This window comes from Cnephaeus nilssonii (assembly GCF_951640355.1).
Source record: "Cnephaeus nilssonii genome assembly, chromosome: 10".
Classification (NCBI taxonomy): Eukaryota; Metazoa; Chordata; class Mammalia; order Chiroptera; family Vespertilionidae; genus Cnephaeus; species Cnephaeus nilssonii.
Genome location: NC_137081.1, coordinates 29,806,000 through 29,829,759, shown reverse-complemented (window position 1 = coordinate 29,829,759; position 23,760 = coordinate 29,806,000). Strand labels below are relative to the sequence as shown.

Genomic DNA, 23,760 nt, shown 5'->3' with positions numbered 1-23,760 from the left:
TGTGCAAAAGTTTGTATGACATCACTGTATAAACCTGTGACATGCTAGAGCACAGACACACATAAAAAGTATGTGCTGGGTTGCCTGGCTGGTGTGGCTTAATGTTTGAGTGTTGACATAGGTAATACTTCAATTGTAGGTCAGGTTGCATGCCTGGGTTGCAGGCTGAGCCCCAGTAAGGGACGTGCAGGAGGCAGCCAATCTATGATTCTCTCTCATTATTGATGCTTCTATCTCTCTCTCCCTTCCTTTCTGAAATCAGTAAAAATAATATTTTTTAAAAATGTGCTGGGTTTAGAATAGTTGATTTGATGTTTTTCCTAACAGTTCAGTGGTAGAATCAGTTGTCTTTTGAGGCTTTGCTATGATTGTGACAAAATGACAGTATTACTGAGAAGCAAAGAATACTTGGCTTTCATGGGTTCCACAGAATATGGGTGTGTTAGGGATGGATATCACTGTACAAAATCAAGACTTTATTAATTTTTATTATTACACTGATTATTATTAATGATTAATTCAGTGATGTAGTAAGCTAGATACTTCCATTTTAGGAGTGTATTTCTACTACATCTTCCGTGACAATCAACAGGGTTATGTTAATCATGACTTTATAATGATATCTTGCTTTCCTGCTAGTCCCAAAAGAATCAGGCCAAGCAAAAAGAATGGGATTCTGCCATGAACTGGACTCATTTTTTTGTCAGTGTGCTCAGAGTCAAGTGCAACAGAAAACGGAGCTCTCATTTCAGACTTCTGACATTCTGTTGTCCCAGTCCTGTGACTCTCACCTTCATAACTGACCCACTCCCAGCTGGTGAGCTGCCTGATATTCTTGATTCTTGATCACCCATCACTGACATACCAATCATCTATGGTACCTGCTAAATCACCTCCACCCTAAGACCTTGGTTAGCTTTACCCATTATGTCAGATGCTTGGCTACTTTCAGTTCCTGCCTCTTGGCCTCTTGGCACACCTTATGATGAACAAATGATGCAGAAACACTTCTTATTTCCAGGTATTTCTAAATGTCATGTACAGACAGTTATTCTTTGATTCTGATAATTTTACAAAAATGTTTCCTACAGCCCAGTCAGCTTGGCTCAGTGGTTAAGAGTAGACCTATAAACCAGGAGGTCGATTCCTGGCTGGGGCACATGCCTGGGTTGTGGGCTTGATCTCCAGTGTGGGGCATGCAGCAGGCAGCTGATCAATGACTCTCTCTCATCATTGATGCTTCTATCTCTCCTTTATTTCTCTTTAGAATCAATAAAAATATTTTTAAAAAATATTTCCTACAAAGATGCTTCAACTTCAAAAATATTCATTTAAAAAAAAGATTCATTTCAACAGTTCAGTACTTACCTGGACTATTGAACCAACAGAAGAATTAAATTTAACATTACTAGAAAGTAAAGCAGATGACATCTATTGTGGACAACTAACCCAATATTCTGGGCCAGGTCTGTATAGTTTACACACTCATATTTCCTTTTTTCCTTATTTAGTTCCTTCTTACCTCACAAATAATATAAGAGGCCAAGCACTCACAATAACAGTTAATGTTTCCTTTTATCCTTAATTTCTGACTGGAAAGATAACATTGGGCATCATCTTTAAACCTACTTCATAGGTCAAAACATAAAACTGGTTACACATATAGTCAAGGATGTTGAATGCCTAGTGAGATCAGACCAAATAAAGATTTGAAAGAATACTTTTTCCCATTGGGTAGGAATTGCAATGACCACCCCAATGACAGAAAACCAGAAAAATGTTTAAATTGCCCTGCATGCGTTACATTAGACAACAGAATTGCTCTTGACCAAATCTTTCCTGAACAAGGTGGGATTTGCTCTATTGCTAATACCTCCTATTATACTTGGATAAAACATTTCTGATAAAATAAAAATTAAACTAGATAAAATCTAGGTATAAGCAAAATAATTACATAGAATGCCCACTGATACCACATAGTTATTTAATATTTTCATGTGACTGCCTGTGGCTCAGTGTTAAAAAGATGTCACTCTAATAGTGGTTGCTCAACATTTTTAAAATGATCACTAAGGCCTTTGAGACTTCATCTGAGAAACCTCAAGGGACTACAGATGTTTTCCCTTAAAGAAACATGACAGGAAAGCCTTCCTCTGTTCTGATGCTCTTATTGCTCAAATGTGGCCTAAGGCTCCTAAGAAAAGGGAAAACCACTCTTCTTCCTACAGATCTTTTTATCTTTCAGAAAGAACTTCTACCTCAACCTCCAAGAACATATGGCAAGATATAAAAGGTGGTTATTACTTTATACTAGTGCTTATTATGGTTTCTCAGTTGTGTGTAGGGCAGGAGAGTGAGCTCCTCCTTTCTTATGTCCCAAGTTCTCCCTGCCTCCCCTAAGACATGGCCTTTTGGTTCCACCTAATTTTTCAGTTCATTCATTCCCTTTAAGTTTCCTACTTTCCCTTATTCTGTTTCTTAATATTGTCTGTGACCTATGAATGCCTCTTCTAGTCATTTTTTTTTCAGTTTCTCCATTTAATCATTCCCATCATTATCAAAGTTCTGCCCTAGTGACTTTTTACACACCAATCCCTCCACCTTGCAGTTCCCCTTCACCACTCATCAAACCCAGGCACTCAATCTTACCTTCCTGCTCAGACTTTTGGGTACATTGTTCACTTCCTTGTCGACTTTCTAGTGCATTATTGTTGTCAGTGGTTGTACCTGCTTCATTCACATTTATCTGTTGTGTTTCACAGCAGTGCTCTGAGAGTCCATGTTCAGGTAGGGCTGTACCTAGACCAGGTTTTGATTCATAGATATTTTATTTGCCCCTTGCATCAATCAGGGTCTAACAGGAAAATACAAAGCTTTCTACGCTGTTGAGGCAGAAGGAATTTAATCAAGGAGATTAGTTATGCAGCTGGTGGAAGAGCTGACAACTCCAAATAGAAGAACAGTCAACAGGAAAGTATGGGAGGGAGAGACCAAGAATGAGCTCATGTGCCAAGTCACTGGGGAGGTAGAAGCTGGACCATGGCCAGCCTGCTTGGTAGGATGTAGAGTTATGGGAGATCTAGCTATTGCAAGAATTGCTGCTCAAGACAGTGATGGGGAATACCATGCTTCTCTCTTGCTCCCCCTCTCCACTCTCTTGTTGGTGTCACCCAGGTTAGGAGCTTAGCAGTAAGCAGTAATAAGGGAGCTGGCAAGAAAGTCTGCAGGGGCTTGTGGCCAGAGATAGAGGGCAGAGCAGGAACCCATAAGGAATAAATCCCTGAATAAACCATCCAGGACCAATGTACCCCTTCTCCATGGTGAGTCTCCTCTGTTCATTTTTTATTTCATCTACTCATCTTACTATATTCCCACCAACCTCATTAGTATATGAATAGATACATATTTTTTCAGTGCAGTTTAGATTTTTCATTTAGTGCTATTTTTCTAAGCAAAGTATTTTATGTGAAGATGATTTAAATATTAATTCCCACAATTTTAACATAGACCCTGATGCATGTTTTGTGCCACATCCACCGTTCCTTGGAGCATCCTCTTGGGGAAGGGGCATGAGGCATAGCTTTTCCCTTGCCTGTGCTGGTCAGCTGAGTCAGACTTTTCAACACATTTATTATTGGTTTATTGTGAATTATCCTATATAATAAAACCCTAATAGGCAAATTGACCGAATGGCAGAATGACCAGTTGCTATGACTTGCACTGACCACCAGGGGCAGACATTCAATGTAGGAGCTGCCTGCTGGTGGTCAGTGCACTCCCACAGGGGGAGCACCATTCAGCCAGGAGCCAGGTTCACCAGTTGCGGGTCTGCTGCAGGCTGGTGGTAAAGAGTGAGTGGTCCTGGACTGCGAGAGGGATGTCTGACTGCTGGCTTAGGTCCGATCTCCATCTCCCGAGTGGTCCCAGACTGCCAGAGGGTGCAGGACTGGCTGAGGGACGCCCCCCCCCCCCGCCCCTGCTCCTAGTGCACAAATCCATGCACTGGGCCTCTAGTTTGGGTTATAACATCATTTCTTCCTCTCCCTCCACGCCCCCACACACCCTGCACACACAAACACACTCTGAATCTTTTCTCTATTCATTACTCATCACTGTTCCTCCTCTCACTCTTCCTATTTCAACCAGCTGCCCTGGTAGATGAACTGCTAAGTATAAAGATTGATGCATATTGGATATTTTATATTCTTAAATACTAACTTATTATTATTTTTTTACTAAATGTGATTTGATGAAAGTATAATGGTGCTTTCAAAATCATTCTGAAAGATATTTTCTTTTATGAAAATGCATTACTAATTTAGAACATCCTTTCTTAAATAATACACTCCAGTGCAAGCTATATAATAATGACTTCTATAGTGTTGTTAGAGCATCTCCAGGCCTGCTGCCCCAAAAATGATGGGAGAGGGTTGGCTCGGGAGGCACATGGCATCCATGGTCCTGTGTGAGGGACCCAACAGGTAAGAGACCATTAGCCCAACACCCTTGCTTAAGTGCTGGCCACCGCTGACATGATATCAAAGCAAGGCTGCAGGAAGATTCATGCAAGACAGAGGCAGAACATTGTGAAGCCAGGTGCATGGGCATTATGTCCAGGCCCAGGAGCTGGAAGCCAGTGCATTTCAAGAGTATGAAAGAAGCGACCCTTTCAGGCAACCAGGAAAATAAAGACTCCGTTATCTATAAATCCTTGGAGAAATTGCCAATGCAAAGACTGACTATTCTGGGAAATTAGTGCTAAAAGGAATCAAACCTCCCACCATACAAACCATTGTAATTACAGGCATCTGGGCCTAACCACATCGGTCTTTGATATGAATTACCACCAGTTCCTGGGGGAAGAAATGGGAGATTTATTTAAAAAAATTGAAGTATGGGCTGTGCCATTATCCCCTAATCTAATTTAATCTTTATAAATTAGGAGTTCAAGATCCCCTCCCCCAGGCATCAATACAGAGCCCATTTAGATCTGGAGGATCCCACCCAACTCTTGCCATTAGCTGCCCTCTCTCACCAGTCAGGCCATCTCACGGAGATCATTCATGAGCCACTCAGTAACTAGAAATGGCTTTTCTTGTCACCCATGGCCATAGGGAACTTGTTTTTGTTGTCAGGGATTGCCCTGACTGGTGGATTCACCTTGCTCCCTGCAAAATCATGTCTCCTTCTCCTATTCCCCTTCACACCAGACCCTCCCTATGCATGTCTGTTTCTCTGTCTTGTTGGCCTTTTTATAAGATTCAGTGTCTCCTTCTCTTATGTTTCCTCCAGCTCCTGGTATTCTTCTTTCTGTATCTTTCTCTCTGCACGTGTTTCCCTTCTTTGACTCATGTTTTTATCTTTTCCATGAGAATATCTGGGTGTCTATAGGGTTAAGCACACAGGCTCTGGATTCAGAATGACTAGATTCATCTTGATCATTTGACCCAAGGCCAACTACATACACGGTCTCTCGAGATTTCAGTCTCCTTTTCTGCAAATGGACAGAGAGTGATACTTCCCCCCAAGGGCAGCTGTGAACACTAAGCCCATAGTTGCCAGAGTAAATGGTCTATAAGTGAGCTCTTAGTAATGTGGTTGTTGTTACTGTGTAATTTAACCCTTTCTTCTGACTTTCATTTTCCCTCCTTCTCTCTCTCAAAATACTCACATCTTCTCCTGCACATTTTACCACTTCCTCCCTCCCTTCCCTATATGACTGCCCATCTCCTTGAATATTCCTGCTCTTGAATATCATCCCCCACGTTTAACTCAGTCCCTTCCTTATCACCCAGGATCTCCTCAGTTATGTTGACCTTGAGCCCATAGTTCCTAGCCCTTCACAGTGTCACACTCATCTTCTTCTGCAGGGTCTCTCTAAATCACAATTACTGTCAAGTTAGCATTATCTTTAAATTTGGTCTCCTGATACACTGGGTTCCTGTTCCTCTGTCTGGTTATTGGGCCAATGGTCTCTTGTCATAGCTTCTCCTCCAGGATCAGCCCCTGGTCAGATTTTCATACAAACAGCCCTTCCTGCCTTCTCCATGCTCTTGAACAGGTCTTCCCTGATTCCCAAACGTCCATTCTCCTTTCCTCTTAGCAGAAGAGAATAAGTTTTTATCTGTTTGCAATCACCTTGTTCCAGGCTTCGTTGGTAATTAGGCCTCTCCTCATTTTCTTCTCCATCACTTTCTAGGAAGGGTTTTATGTCTGGTATCTCTGAAGAGAGGACAAGAGAAGAAGACAATTAGAGATCTTCATGGAGTGGGAGCCATCTGAAATTACATGTTTAGGAATTTCCACTCCTTGGATCACTCAGTGCTCAGTGGGTCCCAATCCTATTGGTAATGTTCCCCCTTCATTCCTAGGTAAAAAAAAAAAAAAAAGAACAACCAATAAAGAAGCTCTTATACTTCCCACATAGAAAGGAGCCACTTGAATTTCAAGATAAAGGAGGTGTGGCAGCATCGTGAGCTTGTTACTCATGTGAAAATTTTCAGCTGGCCAGAAAAGCATATATCAAAATAAAAAATAGTTTGCTGAACTGTTCTAACTATAAGGAAAAACAGAGGGATTTCCTTGGGAGGAAAACAAAGATCCTATAGAGATTTACGTGAATAAAAGAGGGTAAAATTTCAAATCTTTAAAAATGAGGCTGGACAAGAGAAATTTTTGGCTTAACTGAGTCAGGGAGGATAACTGCTCCCCAAATAGACAAGTCAGAGAACATGGGAACACCTGGACAGACTTCCCAGGGGTACCCAGATCCCAGGACAAAGAGGAATACTCTCTGAAGCTGCAAGCAGGACATGAATATTGTGGCAATGACGAAGGACCCAAGATGCCTAGACCAAGATCTTCGAAGGCTGCCAAAGAAGGGAGAACACAGTACCAGCCCAGGGCCCCTGCATGTAGGTTACTGAGCTAACATATGAAGGAATACTTGGTGTAGGTTTCTACAAGGAGTCTGGGAGGAGACTGAGGGAAGCAGAGAGTGCATATAACTCAGGGGTGATAGCAAGGGTACCTCCTGGGTCAATAAACCTGTATTTATAAACCTGTACTATCTCTTTACTGTGTGGTAATATAACATTAAATTACTTAATTTTAGAAGCCAGACCTCCCCAAATCCTTTTTTTATACTTGTCCCCTTTGAATAAACTCACACAATCTGCTTCTCACTCTGAGATTAATCTGATTTGTCCTTGTTCTGCAGACACAGGACCCTTTAACGCTCCTGGAGTATCTGAATTCCTCAGTGCATGTAATTTTTCTTTTAAATTCTCCAGAATTATTTGGAGACCTTTTTGAAACCAAAAGTATATAGAATAAAAAAACTTTCTAGGCAAGGTAAAAGTTATTGGAGGACACTTTCTTTACTGAGAACCTATTTAAAAAATATAAAATTATGCCTCTCAGGGAGAAAGTAGAAAATCAAACCAATAGTATTGTATATTACTAAAAAATATCTCTGGCAGAGCAATTGGTGTTGTGATTATTTGATTGTTGATCACACCTGTTGTGGAGAATGAGTTAATAAAAACGTTTCAACTTCTTCAAGAGCAAATTTCAACTTGAGTTAATTTTCTTGCTCACTACTCTGGAAACTTGATGAAGGTGGCCTTTCTTCTATGTTAGTAGGCCAACACTGAGCTTAGAGTTAAAAATGACAGTGACTGAAGGTGGGTAAATTTCAAGTGGCCTAAGATGTGAACTATAAGCCACTTTTTGCCTTCTTTCAGTGTGGTAACTCTTGTACCTCAACTATCCCTTGTGTGGTCTCTGAAAGTTATGACTACAGAGTTAATACACAAGAAATTGACTCCCCTGAGTATGGTGTAGCTACATCAGGGTGGATCCCACACCCATAGCTATGCCAATAATTGAGGAGGGTTGTAGTCAACTTGGTGGACTGCTATATGGATCCCTGCAAAGGGTTCCATAGAAGAGGAACAACTAATGCCATCCTTTTGGAATTTGGGGTTTCCTCTCATTTGTCCTTGTAAGTAAATATGATGTCCCTATGGCTCTGGTAGTCTTGTGACTCTAAATGCCTAGTTAAGCAGACCTGCAGGTGGGTGTCTGTACTCTAGCCATTATATCATAAGCTTTGATAAACTCATGATTTGTCTCTTTTCTTAACTGCTACATCCCCACTGCCCAGAATGTCTGTGGCGCATGGTAAACAGTCAATATATACCTGTGGGAATAAATTGCTCTGGACATCAAAATGTAGATAATAAACATAATTACCTTTGTTGAATATTTTATAAATGCGATATAAATCAGTGTATTTATTCATGATGACCTTGCTGAACAGTGCTCGCAGAACGGACATGTCAAATTTCTTCTCCAGTTCACTGAGAACATCATATATGACTTCATGTACAGAAAACCGTTTTTTAAAAGATTCTTGAGATTTCTTAAGAATAGAAAATGGGGAAAATATAAATACAGACTTCCAAGTTACAGAAGATCCCTAGAAAGCGATTTTATTGTTAATGCATAATAATTTCCCAAAATAGGTATCTTCTCACATACAATTTTAGAATCCTATCTAATAAAGACGGAATATGCAAATTGATGCAACAAAGTGAGAAGCGGGAGGTGGCTCTGGCCTGAGCAAAGGCAGAAAGACAGTTCCAGGCCAGAGTGAAGGTGGTGCCAGCAGCCAGGGGAAGGAAGGCCTATTTGTGCACAAATCTTCATGCATCGGGCCTCTAGTGTCTCTATATTTGTGTGGCTACTAAGTGGAACAACTAAATCCTTCCTCCTAGAAAGCACCCACTTGTGAATCTGAGCTCCTCACCCTCGTTTACATGAGATGGAATAAGGAGCCATTAGGAAGAACAAAATGGTTTCAAATGAAGTAATATGTAGCCCTTTCAGAGCCTGGCTAAATGTTATAGGAATAGACTTAGTGGGTGTGAGCTGCTGTTCTATTGACTGGACAACACTTGTCCCTTCCCAAGGACTGACTTGGCCTAGAAGCTCCTGTGAACTTTGCCATAAAGAAAGCCTATGCACAGGGAAAGTGAAGATGTGCATCTCTATATCTCCACCTACCTCTTTTGCTAAAATTAACCTAAATTCTAAGACTCCAGAAATACCAAAAGAAAAGGGGAAAAATAGAAAGGAAACTGAAAACTGTTGTTGAAAGAATAGCAAGCATCTACTTTCAAATTTGTCCTAACAAGACATTAATTCTCTGTGAATTTTAATGTTCTCAGTTCTAAGTATTTAAATTGATGCTTATTGAAATGAAATGTTATGTCAATGATTATTTCATTAAATGAAGTCATTCAACTTATTCACCCATTCATTAAAATTATGTTTAATTCTGAGTTTATACTATATTTTATATATAACTAGAGGCCCAGTGCACGAATTTGTGCACTGGTGGGGTATGGCCGGCCTGGCCCCAATCAGGGCGGATCAGGGCTGGTCCTGTTGGTAGGAGATGGCTGGAGGTTGGCCAGCTGGCCCACCCAGATTGGGGCCCAATCAGGGCCCCCAATCAGGGCCCTAAATCAAGGCAAGGCCAGTTGGGGGAAGAGGCCATTGGTGATTGGCTGGCGGGCTCTGCCCCCAATTGGGGTTTGGGGGCCAATTGAGGGTGGGGCCAAACATTGGGAGGGGCTGTGGGTGGTGGACTTGCTGGCCCCACCCCCGAATGGGATGGGTGGGGGGGTGCCGATCAGGGGCCAGTGGGCCTGGGGGAGGGGTTATGGGTGGTTGGCCCACTGGCCCTGCCCCTTATTGGGGTGTAGGGGCAATCAGGGGTGGAGCCAGCCAGGGGAAGGGGCTGTGGGCCAATCAGGATGGTGGGGCCCATTTGGGGCATGGTCAGCCAGGGCAGGGGATGCAGGAGGTTGGCCAGACAGTCCTGCCCTCTATTAAGGTGGGGTGTGCGATCAGGGGCAGGCCGGCCAGGGGGAGGTTTGCGGGCCTATCGTGGTGGGGGCGATGATTGGGGGCACGGCTGGCCAGCAGGCCCAGCTCTTGATCAGGGTGGGAGAGTCTGATCAGGGGCAGGCCAACAGAGGGGAGGGGCCGCTGGCCCCACCCCCTGATCGGGCTGATTCGCTGGCCACAGTGGGTGTCATAGCGACTGGTTGTTTGATCATTTTAGTCGTGACACCTCTTGGCCTTTTATTATTAGGATTTCTAGAAGGCAATGTACACCCACTTCAGATCCAGCCTATCTAGGAGGCATGACAGAGCCCAATCCTTCAGTTAGGAGCAAGACTATCTCCAGTAATGCCTGCTTCACTTCTCTTTTGACTTGATAGAAATACTTAGCAGTACTTGAGAAGGTCCCCACTCATAAGTGACTCCTCAGTAGCCCAGTTGTGCTCTGAGTTTTAATTCTAGGATATCAAAAAGTATAACTTAGTTTGAGTTTGTTTTATCAGATTGTGACATAATAAACCTCACTTACTTCATACATTTCATTGGTGATGAATCCACAGTCCCGGATAAGTTCAAGGAAAGGAAATGTTGTTGTTATTGCGCCTGAAATCTCCACCTTATATTTTTTAAAGTATGTGAGTGCAATGTCATTGATATGCTTATTTCTTATGTTCTCATCTTCTGCAGACATCCTAGGGAGAAGGAATACCATGATAAAATGGCCATCAAGGTTTTGATATGCTGTAACATTTTAAATGTATATGAAGGATAGATTGGCTGTGAAGAACCAACATAAATTAAGTGGTCCTGAGTAGTGATTAGGACAAATAGAATTGAAGCAATAGACAAAACTATAAAAAAAATGAATCATGGTGGATTAGAAAGACATAATAGTATTGAAAAATACTGGTCTGTCATGATCACAGCCATTGTAAAATTATTTTGTCCCAAACATATCTGGAATTTTTATGAAAACATTTTAATTTGTACAAAAGTAAGATGGAGCAAACAGATCATCCATAAAGGAATATGAAACAATGGTATAACAATAGAATGTAAGCTTAAAAATGTATCTTAATTAACAACCAAGAGAAAATAAATCTCAAAAAGATAAAAACATGGTGCTCCCTCCTTGTCCTACAGCAGTTAATACTATCCTGAATTATAAAACTAGTTCATAAATGGTAAGATGTGGTTTAGTAATCATATGATAAGGCATAAACTAAAATTTTTTTTTAGTGCATGAAATTCGTGCATAGCAGGGCAGGGGGGGTCCCTCAGCCCAGACTACACCCTCTCCAATCTAGGACCCCTCGAAGGATGTTCTACTGCTGGTTTACAGGGAACGGGTCTAAACCGGAAGTCGGACATCCCTCTCGCAATCCGGGACTGCTGTCTCCTAACTGCTCACCTGCCTGCCTGCCTGATTGCCCCTAATCACTCTGCCTGCCAGCCTGCTCACCCCCAACTTCCCCTGCCACCGGCCTGCTTGACCCCAAATGCCCCCCACCAGCCTTATCACCCCTAACTGCTTTCTGTGCCAGTGTGCTCGCCCCCACCCTCCCTCCCCACTGGCCTGCTTGCCCCCAACTGCCCCCCTGCTGGCCTGCTCACTCTAAACTGCCCTCCCGTTGTCCTGATCACCCCCAACTGACCCCCACTGACAGCCTGCTCACCCCCAACTGCCCCCATGCTGGTCTGCTCACCCCCAACTGCCCCCCTCCTGCCAGCCTGATCACCCCCAATGCCCGCCCCCCCGCACCAGCCTGATCACCCACAACTGCCGTTCCATCCTGGCCTGATCACCCATAACTGCCCTCCCCTCTTGGCCTCTAACCACCTCTACCTCGGCCCAGCCACCATGGCTTTGTCCAGAAGAACGTCCGGAAGGTCTCCGAGTCTAATTAGCATATTACTTTTTTATTAGTATAGATAGAGGCCTGGTGCACAGGTGGGGGCTGGCTTATTTGCCCTGAAGCATGTCCCGGATCAGGGTGGGGGTTCCCTTGGGGCATGGGGCAGCCTGGGCGAGGTGCCTGTGGTGGTTTGCAGGCCAGCCACACCCCCATGGGTGAGATTCCCCGCAGGGGGGCGTGGCCAGCCTGGGTGAGGGGATGAGGGCTGTTTTCAGGTTGGCCACACCCCCTTCAGGGTGGGGGTTCCCGCTGGGGTGCCTGGCCAGCCTGGGTGAGGGGCTTATGGCTGTTTGCAGGCTGGTCAGGACCCCAGTGGGGACTCTTACTCCATGGGGCGTGGCCAACCTGGGTAAAGGGCTGAGGGCTGTTTTCAGGCTGGCCACGCCCCCTGGCAACTCAGGTTCCCAGCCCCTCCTTTTCTTTTTTCTCCAACCCCTCTTGAGTGGCAGCCAAGGTGGGCAGGAAGCTTGGCTTCCTCTGTTGCTGGGGGCAACCCAAGCCTCCTGCTCACTCCAGCTCCGTGGCTACCGCCATCTTTGTTGGGTTAATTTGCATACTCGCTCCTGATTGGCTGGTGGGCATTTCTCTTTTATTAGTGTAGATACTGTATAAAAGCCTAAGTGACCATTACGACAGTTGCTATGATGCACACTGACCACCAGGAGGCAGATGCTCAATGCAGGAGCTAGCCCCTGGTCGTCAGTGTGCTCCCACAGCCAACCTCCTGTGACTGGCCAACCTCCTGTGGTCCCTCCACCCACCCATATATTCCTGTTGCTGGTGACTGAATTTCATAGATGGAATAATACATCCTGTATACTTATATGTCTGAGTTCTTTTGCTCATCATTCATGTTGTTAGGTGATTATAAGTTTGTGGCTCTTATTGTTCAGTGTGTATACTACCATCTGTTTAGTCATTTCCTGTTGATGGACATTTGGATTGATTCCTGTTTAGGACTCATTTAAACAAAGCTGCTGTTCTTGTATAAACCTTTTGGTAGTATGTTTTTGTTTCCCTTGGATAAATAACTAGGAATTAAATTACTGGATTGCATGTTTAACTGTTTCAAAAATGTCAAATTGTTTTTCAAAGTCTATTAGAAATAGCCTTTCTAACTTAACTATTCCAATGTGTGATATGGTATCTCATATAGTTTTTTTAAATATTTATTTGATTACTGATGATGTTGGACACAATTTTATATGCTTATTGGGAATTTATATTCTTTTTTTTGTGAAGTGTTTGTTCAGGTCTATGGCCCATTTATGTTATTGTGTTGTCTTTTATTTAGAGATTAGTGACCTCGTGCACAAAATTCATGCACATTAAAAGGAAATTAATTAGAGGAAATATTTTAATATTGCTATTTGCCCTTTCTCTATAATAGAAGTGTCAGAGATGAAAGAAAATTAGTAAAATGTATATGAAAATCTTCCTCCTGTCAGAGACTGGGGTGCGCCACAGGAACCAGAATTAAGTCCCTACTCACCCACGTGTGCCTCAAAATCATGCGAGACCCAGACCTGGCCAGCCCCACCCCCATTGGGCTAGATCCAGACCTGGCTGGACCCAACCCTATCAAGCTCTGCCAGGTGAGGGGTGCCGCCTCAGGTCACCTGGGGTCCCCTGGCCTGGGCCAGAGGCCATGCATTGAGGTCCCCTGGCCTGGGTCATGGGGAATGACCTGAGGTCCTCCGTCAAGCTCCGTCAAGCCCCGCCAAGTGCGGGGCATAGCCTCAGGTCCCCCAGCCCAGCGCCAGGGCAGGGGGCACTGCCTGAGACCCCTGGCCTAAGCTGGGGCAAGGGGCATGCCTTGAGATCCCAATCAAGCCCTGCCCGATAGGGGGCATAACCTCAGGTCTCCTGTCAAGCCCTGCATGGCAGAGGACGAGGCCTCAGGTCCCCAGCCTGGTGCCTGGGTGGGGGGCATGGCCTGAGGTCCCCTGACCCGGCACTGGGGTGGGGAGTACAGCCTGAGGTCCCCTGTCCAGCCCCACCAGGTAGGGGGCACAGCCTCAGGTCTCCTGCCCCAGCCCAGTGCCACGCAGCCTTAGGTACCTGCTGATTGCTTGTTAAGGTTCATTATGGGAACTTGGCCTCCACTGTGGGTGCAACCATCTTGTTATGGCATGATGGTCAATTTGCATATTCCCTCTTTATTAGATAGGATGTGTAGGAGTTTGTTTTTATTACAGATACAAGCATTTTATTTAAAACTAGAGGCCCAGTGCATGAAATTTGTGCACTGGGTTTTTTTTCCCCTCAGCCCAGCCTGTACCCTCTCTAATCTGGGACCCCTTGGGGGATGTCTGACTGCTGGTTTAGGCCTGATCCCACAGGGCAGTCGGACATCCCTCTCACAATCCAGGACTGCTGGACTGCTGGCTCCCAACCACTTTCCTGTCTTCCTGCCTGATTGCCCCTAACCACTTCTGCCTGCCAACATGATCACCGCCTAAACACTCTCCTGCCAGCCTGATCGCCCCCAACCGTCCTCCTTTGTTGGCCCAGTTGCCCCCAACTGCCCTCCCCTACAAGTATGATCACCCCAACTGCCCTCCCCTGCAGGCCTGGTCACCCTTAACTACCCTCCCCTGCCAGCCCAGTTGTCCCCAACTGCCCTCCCCAGCTGTCCCAGTCACCCCAACTGCCCTCCCCTGCCGGCCTGGTCACCCCTAACTGCTCTCCCCTGAAGGCCTTGTTCCCCCCAACTGCCCTCTCCTGCTGGCCTGGTCACCCCTAAATGCCCTCCCCTGCCAGCCTGGTTGCCCCTAACTGCCTTCCCCTGTAGGCCCAGTCCCCCCACAACTACCTTCTCTTGCTGGCCTGATCACCCACTACTGCCCTCCTTTGCTGGCCAACTTGTGGTGGCCATCTTGTGACAATGTGGTGGCGGCCATCTTGTGATTACATGTGGGCAGCCATCTTGTGATGACATGGGGGTAGCCATCTTGTTATGACGTGAGGGCGAGACTCCACCTAGGCTTTTATTAGTATAGATAGGTGTGGTGAACATTTTTTCCAATTTGTGGTTTGTCTTTCATTTTCATAAATCTGTCTTTGATGGGGATTCATTTTAATTTTAGTGAAGTCCCATCTATTCTTTTCCTTTTGTGATTAGTAACTTCAATATGCTATCTAAGAAATATTTGCCTACCCCAAGTTTATAAAAAATATACAAAAGCTAACATGTATAAATCTGTATTTTCTCTTCTGTACCATTAATCTATTTGTCTACCCTTATGCCAAAAGTACATTGGCTAATAGAATTCTTGAATTCAATTGGAAAAATATTGTCTTGACTTTTCTAGATCTTTTGATTTTCTACAAATCTTTACTAGTAGAATAAAGTTGTTGAGTTAGTTTAATGCAGGAAGCAGGCAGCTTAGTGAAGGCTTATCCTGAAGTGTAACTTACATGAGAAGCTCCTGTATAGAAATGGCTGGTGGGATATTAAAAATGGTGGCAGAGTAGGTGGATGCTGCACAGACATGCTCCCAAGAACAAGCTGGAATTACAACTGAAATACAGAAAGGCTTCCTGAATAATGAACGGAAAACTCACAGGAGAGAACCCTGATACCTGAGGACTGAAGGCAGAGATTGCATAGAAACTGGTAGGAGGGGCAGAAGTGGGAAAGGGCTGGCTGGGAGCCCACAGTCAGAAATTAAAGTCCTGGAGAGATATCTCAGCTATTGGGGGAGGGGTGCCACTGAGAACTCTGGAATCTAATCCCCAAGATGGGCTCCCCAGCACAGAGCACCAAATCTGAGGAGGGTACCCACATAACATCTGGCTGTGAAAAGCAGTGGGGTGCTGTCTGCCAGGGAGTAACAGCTGAAAATTCAGGCACCCTCTTGAAGGGCCAACACACAAAAATTCCCTTTGTGCTCTGGCAGAGGGAGGGAGGGTGAAGTGGACTGGAGCTGTGAGGGCAGAACCCAGGACTGGGACTCAGAGGGATAAAGCTTAGAAGGCAGAAACCACAAGTTGCCTGGGCTGAGTCATTCCCTCACACAGTGGAGGACATCTTTCCCACAGACATTTGTCTTGCCTGGGAGGAAGACAGTCGACACACCAAATTGGAAAACACCTTGCCCTGAGGCCACTTAAGAGATTAAAAGTAACAATTAATCTCCAGGAAGAGCAACTGCCCCACCCTGTTGAAAAAACTCTCCCTACACCTGAGGATGATTGCCTGGGGGCAATTCAAGTCAGAAGCCTATTAGTCTGTAGACAGAGGCAGTCACTGAAGGCTTTGAGTTTTTCTGATCCAATTAGTCAGAAACAGCTTTTAGCACAGTCCTGCTCTGGAGATTGAGAGGTGTAGAGGATCTACATAAAACATAGTCACAAACCCAAACAGACAACGAAAATGAGGAGACAAAGAAACAACCCCCAAATGAAAGAGCCAGAGAATTCTCCAGAAGAAGAGATAAATGAAGCAGAGATAAGAAGTTTATCTGAAACAGAGTTCAGAGTAATGATGATAAAAATGCTCAACACTATGAAAAAAGATATAGTAACTCTGAAAAAGAGCAGTCTGAGATAAAGAATGACATAACACAAATAAAGAACACATTAGAAAGAATATACAGCAGAATAGGGGAAGCTGAGAATCAAATCAGTGAGTTAGAAGACAGAGTTGAAAATATCACTCATTCAGAGAACCAAAAAGAAAATATGATTAAAAAACAGAAGGACAGCTTAAGGGAGCTATGGAACAACGTAAAATGTAACAATAATAGAATAGAAAGGATATTTATTGGGTTTTCCTTTAATCTGTAGATAAATTTTGCTGAGAATTGATATCATAACAATATTGAGCTCCAATTTGTTAACACTGTATTACTCTCAATTTACACTGAGTGGCCAGATTATTATGATCTCTGAATGCATAATAATCTGGCCACTCAGTGTATCTATGTATATTTTAGAGGCCCAGTGCATGAATTCGTGCATGGGTGGGGTCCAGCCAGCCTGGCCAGGGGGAGGGGACATGGGTAGTTGGCTGACCTGCCTGCTGATCGAACTCCTGGTCGAGGGGACAATTTGCATATTAGCTTTTTATTATAAAGGATAGACACTGAGTGGCCAGATTATTATGCGTTCAGAGATCATAATAATAATATGGCCACTCAGTGTATGTAGTTTAAAAAAATTTTAGCTGAGAATATTTATAGTTTTCATTGTAGATGCCATGAACTTCTATGTTCATGCAGCATTATTTAGAAGAGCTAAGATCTTGAAACGATCCAAGTGTCCATCAGTAAATGAGTGGATAAAAAAAGCTGTGTTACATTTACTCAATGGAATACTATGCAGTTATAAACAAGAAGGATTTCTTACCCTTTGAAACAACATGGATGGACCTGGAGAGTATAATGCTGAGTGAAATAAGCCAGTCAGAGAGAGACAAATATCATATGAGCACACGTATAAGTGGCATCTAATGAACACAATAAACTAACAAACAAAATAGACCCTAGAGGTATGGAAGCATGGAGAAGACTGACATATCTCAGAGGGGAGGGAGGGAGATGGGAAGAGATTAGCCAAATAACTTATATACACACTAGAGGCCCAGTGCACGAAATTCATGCATAGAGGGGGAGGGGTGGTTCCCTCAGCCTAGCCTGCACCCTCTCCAATTGGGGACCACTTGAGGGATGTCCGACTGCTGGTTTAGGCCCGATGTGGGATTGGGCCTAAACCAGCAATTGGATATCCCTCTTGCAATCTGGGACTGCTAGCTCCTAACTGCTCACCTGCCTGCCTGCCCGATCACCCCTAATTGCCTCTGCCTGCCTGCCTGATCACCCCTAACTGCCCTCCCCTGCTGTCCTGATTTCGCCTCCAATGGCCCTCCCCTGCAGGCCTGATCTCACCCCCAACTGCCCTCCTCTGATGGCCAATTTGGTTCTGATTGGTCAGTTTCTATGCCAGTCAGCATCAAAAGCTCCACCTCCTAGGCAGCCATTGGCTCCCCACAACACCCAGATTTGGTTCTGATTGGTTGGTTTCTATGCCAGTCAGCGTCAGAAGCTCCGTCATGGCAACCCAGCACTGACTGCAGGACTGACTTCTGGTTGGTCTAGCCTTGGTCGTTACTGGTCATTACAACCCAGGGTTTTTATATATTAGGATATGCATAACCAATGGGTACCGAGGATAGTGTGGTTAAGGCTTGGAGTGGGGAGTGGCTAAGAGAAGGGAGGTAAAGTGGGAGGAAATTGGGGGATATCTATAATTCTGTCAACAATAAAATAAAAAATAAAGTAAATGGAAAAAGAAAAAAAGTAAAAAACTCTATACCAGTAAAAGGGTAATATGCTAATTAGACCGGACATCTTCTGGATGTCCTTCTGGACAAAGCCATGGTGGCGGGGACAGAGTCAGAGGCAGTTAGGGGCAATCAGGCTGGCAGGGGAGGGCAGTTAGAGGTGATCAGGCTGGTAGGGGAGGGCAGTTAGAGGTGATCAGGCTGGCAGGGGAGCAGTTAAGGGGTGATCAGGTCAGCAGGGGAGGAATTAGAGGCATCAGGCCAGCAGTCAGAGGTGATTAGGGGTGATCAAGCAGGCAGGCAGGTGAGCAGTTAGGAGCCAGTGGTTCCGGATTGTGAGAGGGATGTCCGACTGCAGGATCCCTGCGGGATAGGGCCTAACCCGGTAGTCAGACATCCCCCAAGGGGTCCAGGATTGGAGAGGGTAAAAGCTGGGCTGAGGGGACCCCCCTGCACGAATTTTGTGCACCAGGACTCTAGTAAAATATAAAGAAAACAGCTTGCATTTTAAGACAAAAAACAATAAGAAGTATAAAAATTGAAACAGGATAAAAATATGAAAAACATATTTAAAACATTAAATGTAAATAAAACCATGGTGCTATTGGAAGGCACAGGATCAAAAATGGAATTCAACAAGCGACACAAGGAAGACAAAGTGCCACAAAAGTTATTAAAATAAAAAATAGGCAAGTTACAGCATGCAGATATCAACAACAAAACAAAAATGATCTTGAAGTTAAAGACTATTTTGAAAAAGGGGAAGAAAAGAAAAAGGGAAATATAGTCAAACTCGGTTCCTGAAAATCTCCCATCTCAAACTTTGAAAAATAGACACAGGTCCACAAACCCCTCAAAAGACCTCATTAACCAACCTGGCCTTTAAGGTCTTTAATAATAGAGATGAGGAGACCCAAATCTAAAAACATAGGTGAGATCAAGCCAAGGCTGAGGCCCAGATGGAGGCCTTCCAGCTCTAGCCACCACTCTCATGAACCCCAAACAAAGTGCCGGTCCTCCAAACAAGGGAAAGTCAGGAGCTAAGCCTCCTCTGGGCTCACACTTCAAATGCAACAAGGAAGGACAGTGGAACAAGGCCTGCTCAAACCCAAGATCTCCACCTGTGCCTTGCCCAAGGGATGGAAGGGAAGGTCACTGTAGTCTGGTCCCTTCAGGTTGGACCTCAGCAAGGCCACCCTCTGAATCTGGTTTGGAGGTCCCAGACCTCTTGGGACTGGCCACCAAAGACTGAAGTTGCCCAGGCCATGATAGGTCCCCACAGACTTACATCAACAGGACAGAGCCTCGAGTAATGATTGTGGTGGCAAGTAAGCTGATCTCCTTTTTAGCTGACACTGGTACCACTTATTCTTCCCTTCCCAAATTTGCTAGGACCCTTGTCCCCTCCTCAGTCTTAATCTCACAGCCATTAGCCACCTCACCTCTATACTGCATCTTACTAGACACCACCTTTATCCACTCTTTTTTTTGGTCAATGTTTGTGCCCAACCGGAGTTACTGTGCATGCCCTCATAAAGCCCAATTGTCCTAAACCACAGTCAACTACCTCAACTTCACTCTCTCAGCCCACAAGGCCAAGCCATTTCTTGGATTGTAAAAGCCTTATCTCCTAATCTCCTCCATGACTGTCCTCTCCTCTGGACAAGAAATGTTCTCCTTTCGTGGGCTCGCTGAGTACTTTTGCCTTTGAGTTCCCAACTTTCGTCTTCTCACAAAGCCCCTCTAGGACATGGTGAGGGGACCTTCACTGAGCCTTTAGGTTCCATGGCCAGCATTCTCACCCCCTTTAATGCTCTATAAACTGCTCTCACCTCAGCACTTTCTTACCCTCTCCCCTCCCAAAGAACAGTTTCTTTACTAAAACTGCAAATGCTTACTTAACAGTGCAGCTACTATGAGAAGCTGAACTCATTATCACTCAAACCTTAGCATGTTATCTCTAAGGAAAAATGTGGCAGTTTTAAATCCAAGTGGTTGGATGTCTGGAAACTGCAGTCCTAGAACAGGCTGTAGGGCCTGCTCCCTTCCCCCTCAGCCTTTCCTCCAGCCTCATATGCCTATACATAATTTTCCAAAGTCTTCTTTGGCAACTTAAAAGCTTTGGAGCATTGCTGGGTTAAATGATAAACATCTGAATATTTTTAATAAGTTTTAAGTTCACTTGATTTTAGCTTTTGTTACAGAAAATCTATAAAGTAGATTTAGAACTGTTAATGTAATGTCTTGTGATTTGTTAAAGGTATGTTTCTTGAAAGTGAGAATGTTCATAAATGTCAGTCTAAGATATGCTGGCTGGAGGGGATCCAAGATGGCAGCCGACAGGACAGCAGTGAGGGAAATGGTGTGAGTGAGTGAGAGAGTGAAAGGGGAGTGCGTGGACACGCAGGGAGTGTGTGTATGTGTGAGTGCGGGACAGTTATATTCCACAGAACTGTTGGAGACTGGCAGACCAGGCTCCCCTGGCTGGACAGCCTCTGCTACAGCTGAAATCCCTCCCAGGGAAGCTGGCTCTGCCACAGAGAATGCACCATCTTAAAGGGGAGAGGGACTGTGATCAGAAGCCCAGACTTAACTTCAACCAGGGAGACCTCATATACCACCCAGGACCCTACAGCCACAATGCGCAGGGACCAGCTGCCTCAGCTGTGAACCCATGAGCACTGAGACTCCAGCCTCCTTGGCTGCGGGCACCTAAAAAGTTTGTCCAGGGGCAGACAAGGTGATAGCCTTATAGGCGAACAGGTCCTGCGCCTTCTAACAAAGCAGATAGAAGAAATAGCTGAATCGAATAACATCCACCTGGAATTGGTGAATTAAACACAGCTGGTGAGGCAATCCGTGGATGGAAAGATCAGAGATCGCATCAAGGATCTGGGCTGGAGGGAGAAATGTGCACAGCTGGGACTAGAGTCTCAGAGGGAGACTGTGCTGCACCAAATCCCCATCCCTTGGAGTCAGTGTAGCCCTCAAATGTGGAAGGGGGTCCACAGGGCTGCTGGCAGCGGGGGACTCTAAATTTAATCCCACAGTCGTGGGAGGCTGTGTACAGAAAGGCAGCCTGAAGTTCTACACCGGCCACACAGTGACCGAGAGAGAAAGACACAAGGCGGTGCAGTTGCTCTGTCTTTATAATTTTCTTGCTTTCACTTGCTAAACCCAGTACATAGGTTCTTTCAATTAAAAACACTCACTAAGATTGCAGGGGAAGGTGGGTTTTGTGGAAACTGGGGAGCAGAATAGGGAGAGACAATCAGGGACAGTCCATCCCTCCAGCCCTGAATAGACATTTTTCTCCTGAAAACCAGGCTCCTCTTAGCAGTACAGCAGAACCCAGTTTTGAGCACAGCAGGAAAAGGAAGATTCTAAATACCCCCAGGGAGACCTGGGGGACTGGGTTGAGGGGCCATTTGGTCCCGAAAACTAATACAGAAACACCGCCACCAAGGGGCCATGTTAGAAATAGACGCTTGTGTAAATAGGACTGAAAGCAGGAAGAAAAACAAAGTGGGCAGATTGATCCCGCCTGCTTGAAACCAAGGTTGTGGCATATGACACAGAGGAGCAGTGGATCTCTGGGAACTTCAACACTGTGCTGACTACCTGAAAGGAAACAGATGTGGCAGGCAGAATAGTAGAGAGGGATCTTAAACCAGCACCCATGGGACATTAAAGTTCCACTGAAGCGAACGAACTTCACTACTTTACTTTTTTATTTTTTATCTTTTACTTAAGAAACTAAAAATTTTTTTCACTTTATTTTATTTATTTTTATTATTATTTATTTTTTCATCTTTTTTGTTTTAAATTTTTATTTTTTAGATTAGTGTTCTACTTTCTATTTTTATTTTTTATCATTATTTTACTCTATATCATTTTTTTCTTTATGCCAACACTTTCTTCCTCACTTTTCCCTTTCTCATCTTGTTTTTCTTCTCCTTATCCTGCTTTAGTTTTTCTCTATCCATTCTTTTTACTCCTTGTTAAAAATGGATCTTCTTTAACTGCTTTATTGACACACTAGAGGCCCGGTGCACGAAATTCATGCACGGGTGTGTGTGTGTGTGTGTGTGTGTGTGTGTGTGTGTGTGTGTGTCTCAGCCCAACCTGCACCCTCTCCAATCTGGGACCCCTTGGGGGATGTCCGACTGCCTGTTTAGGCCCGATCCATAGGACCGGGCCTAAACAGGCAGTCAGACATCCCTTTCACAATCTAGGACTGCTGGCTCCCAACTACTCGCCTGCCTGCCTTCCTGATTGCCCCTAACCGCTATGCCTGACAGCCTGATCACCCCCTAACAACTTCCCTGCCAGCCCCTGATACCCCAGTCACCCCCAAATGCCCTCCCTTGCATATTCCCTCTTTATTAGATAGGGTTTTTTCTTTAGCATATTGGACAGTCCTAACTGTTTTGGCTCAGCGGATGGATGAAGCATTGGCCTGCAGAATCAAGGGTCCCAGGTTCGATTCTGGTCAAGAGCATGTACCTTGGTTGGGGGCACATACCCAGTGGGGAGTGTGCAGGAGGCAGCTGATCAATGTTTCTTTCTCATAGATGTTTCTAGCTCTCTATCCCTTTCCCTTCCTCTCTGTAAAAAATCAATAAAATATATATTATAAAAAAAGAAACATTTAAGATTCCTCCATATCTGCCTGGCTGGTGTGACTCAATGGTTGGGACCCCAGGCTGCCACCGCTGGCAGGGCATGGGGCCCTGGCCAGGCTGAGACCCCAGCCCAGGCTGCTGCCTCAGTCCAGCCAAGCTGAGACCCCTGCCCAGGCTGCCATCTCAGCCTGGCTGTGGATAGTCCGGTGGGGGTGTGCGTCTCCAGCCCAGGCTGCCTTCACTGGCCTGAAGATAGCTTGGTGGGGGTGCACCACCCTGCCGTTGCTGCTGGCTGGGTGTTCATGCAGTTGGGTGCCCGGCCCTGCAGGAATGAGACCCCAGCCCAGGCAGCCGCCTCGGCCAGGGATCATGCAGCTTGGGTGCCAGGCCCTGGCAGTCTGAGACCCCAGCCCAAGCAGCTCGGCTTGGGGGCGAGGTCCTGGAGGCCTGAGACCCCCCAGCCCAAGCCGGCGTGGCTTGCGAGCCATCGCGCGGCTTGGGGGCAAGGCCTGGCTGCCTGAGACCCCAGCCCAAGCCTGTGCGGCTTGAGAGCCATCGCGCAACTTGGGGGTGAGGCCTGGTGGCCTGAGTTCCCCCAGCCCAAGCCAGTGCGGCTTGCCAGCCATCACGCGGCTTGGAGGTGTGGCCCTGGCGGCCTGAGACCCCAGCCCAAACCGGCGCGGCTTGAGAGCCATCGCGCTTGGGGGCGAGGCCCTGGCAGCCTGAGACACCCCCAGCCCAAGCTGGCTCGGCTTGGGGGCGAGGCCTGGCGGCCTGAGATCCCCCAGCCCAAGCCGGCTCGGCTTGCCAGGGATCACTCGCGAGTCTCCGCTCCCAGCTCCTCCTGCCAGCGCGATTGGCACCCCAAGTCCCGCCCCCGCGCCTCCTGCTGGCCCAATCGTGGGCGTAGCGGAGTGATGGTTAATTTGCATACTTTCCTTTTATTATGTAGGATTACTATTAAAGTAGTTTCTGTTGGCCTACTCATATATCTAATTTCCTCTCCCCTACTCCAAGT

At 45.5% G+C, this 23,760-nt stretch overlaps 1 protein-coding gene across 3 annotated transcripts in view; it reads right to left on the bottom strand.

The window, feature by feature from the left end:
* Window positions 1-23,760, bottom strand: part of LOC307106290 (nuclear body protein SP140-like protein) — a 54,089-nt gene that overhangs the window by 23,761 nt on the left and 6,568 nt on the right. Inside the window, exons 2-6 of one of the 3 annotated variants that reach the window (XM_079782648.1) lie at window positions 10,445-10,607; window positions 8,257-8,425; window positions 6,139-6,222; window positions 4,791-4,853; window positions 2,650-2,799 (exon numbers count right to left, since the gene is read on the bottom strand). In XM_079782648.1, coding sequence (XP_079638774.1) covers window positions 2,650-2,799; window positions 4,791-4,853; window positions 6,139-6,222; window positions 8,257-8,425; window positions 10,445-10,607 — 629 coding nt within the window. The remainder of the gene's footprint in view (window positions 1-2,649; window positions 2,800-4,790; window positions 4,854-6,138; window positions 6,223-8,256; window positions 8,426-10,444; window positions 10,608-23,760) is intronic. The other 2 variants (XM_079782649.1, XM_079782650.1) reach the window with 2 other exon arrangements.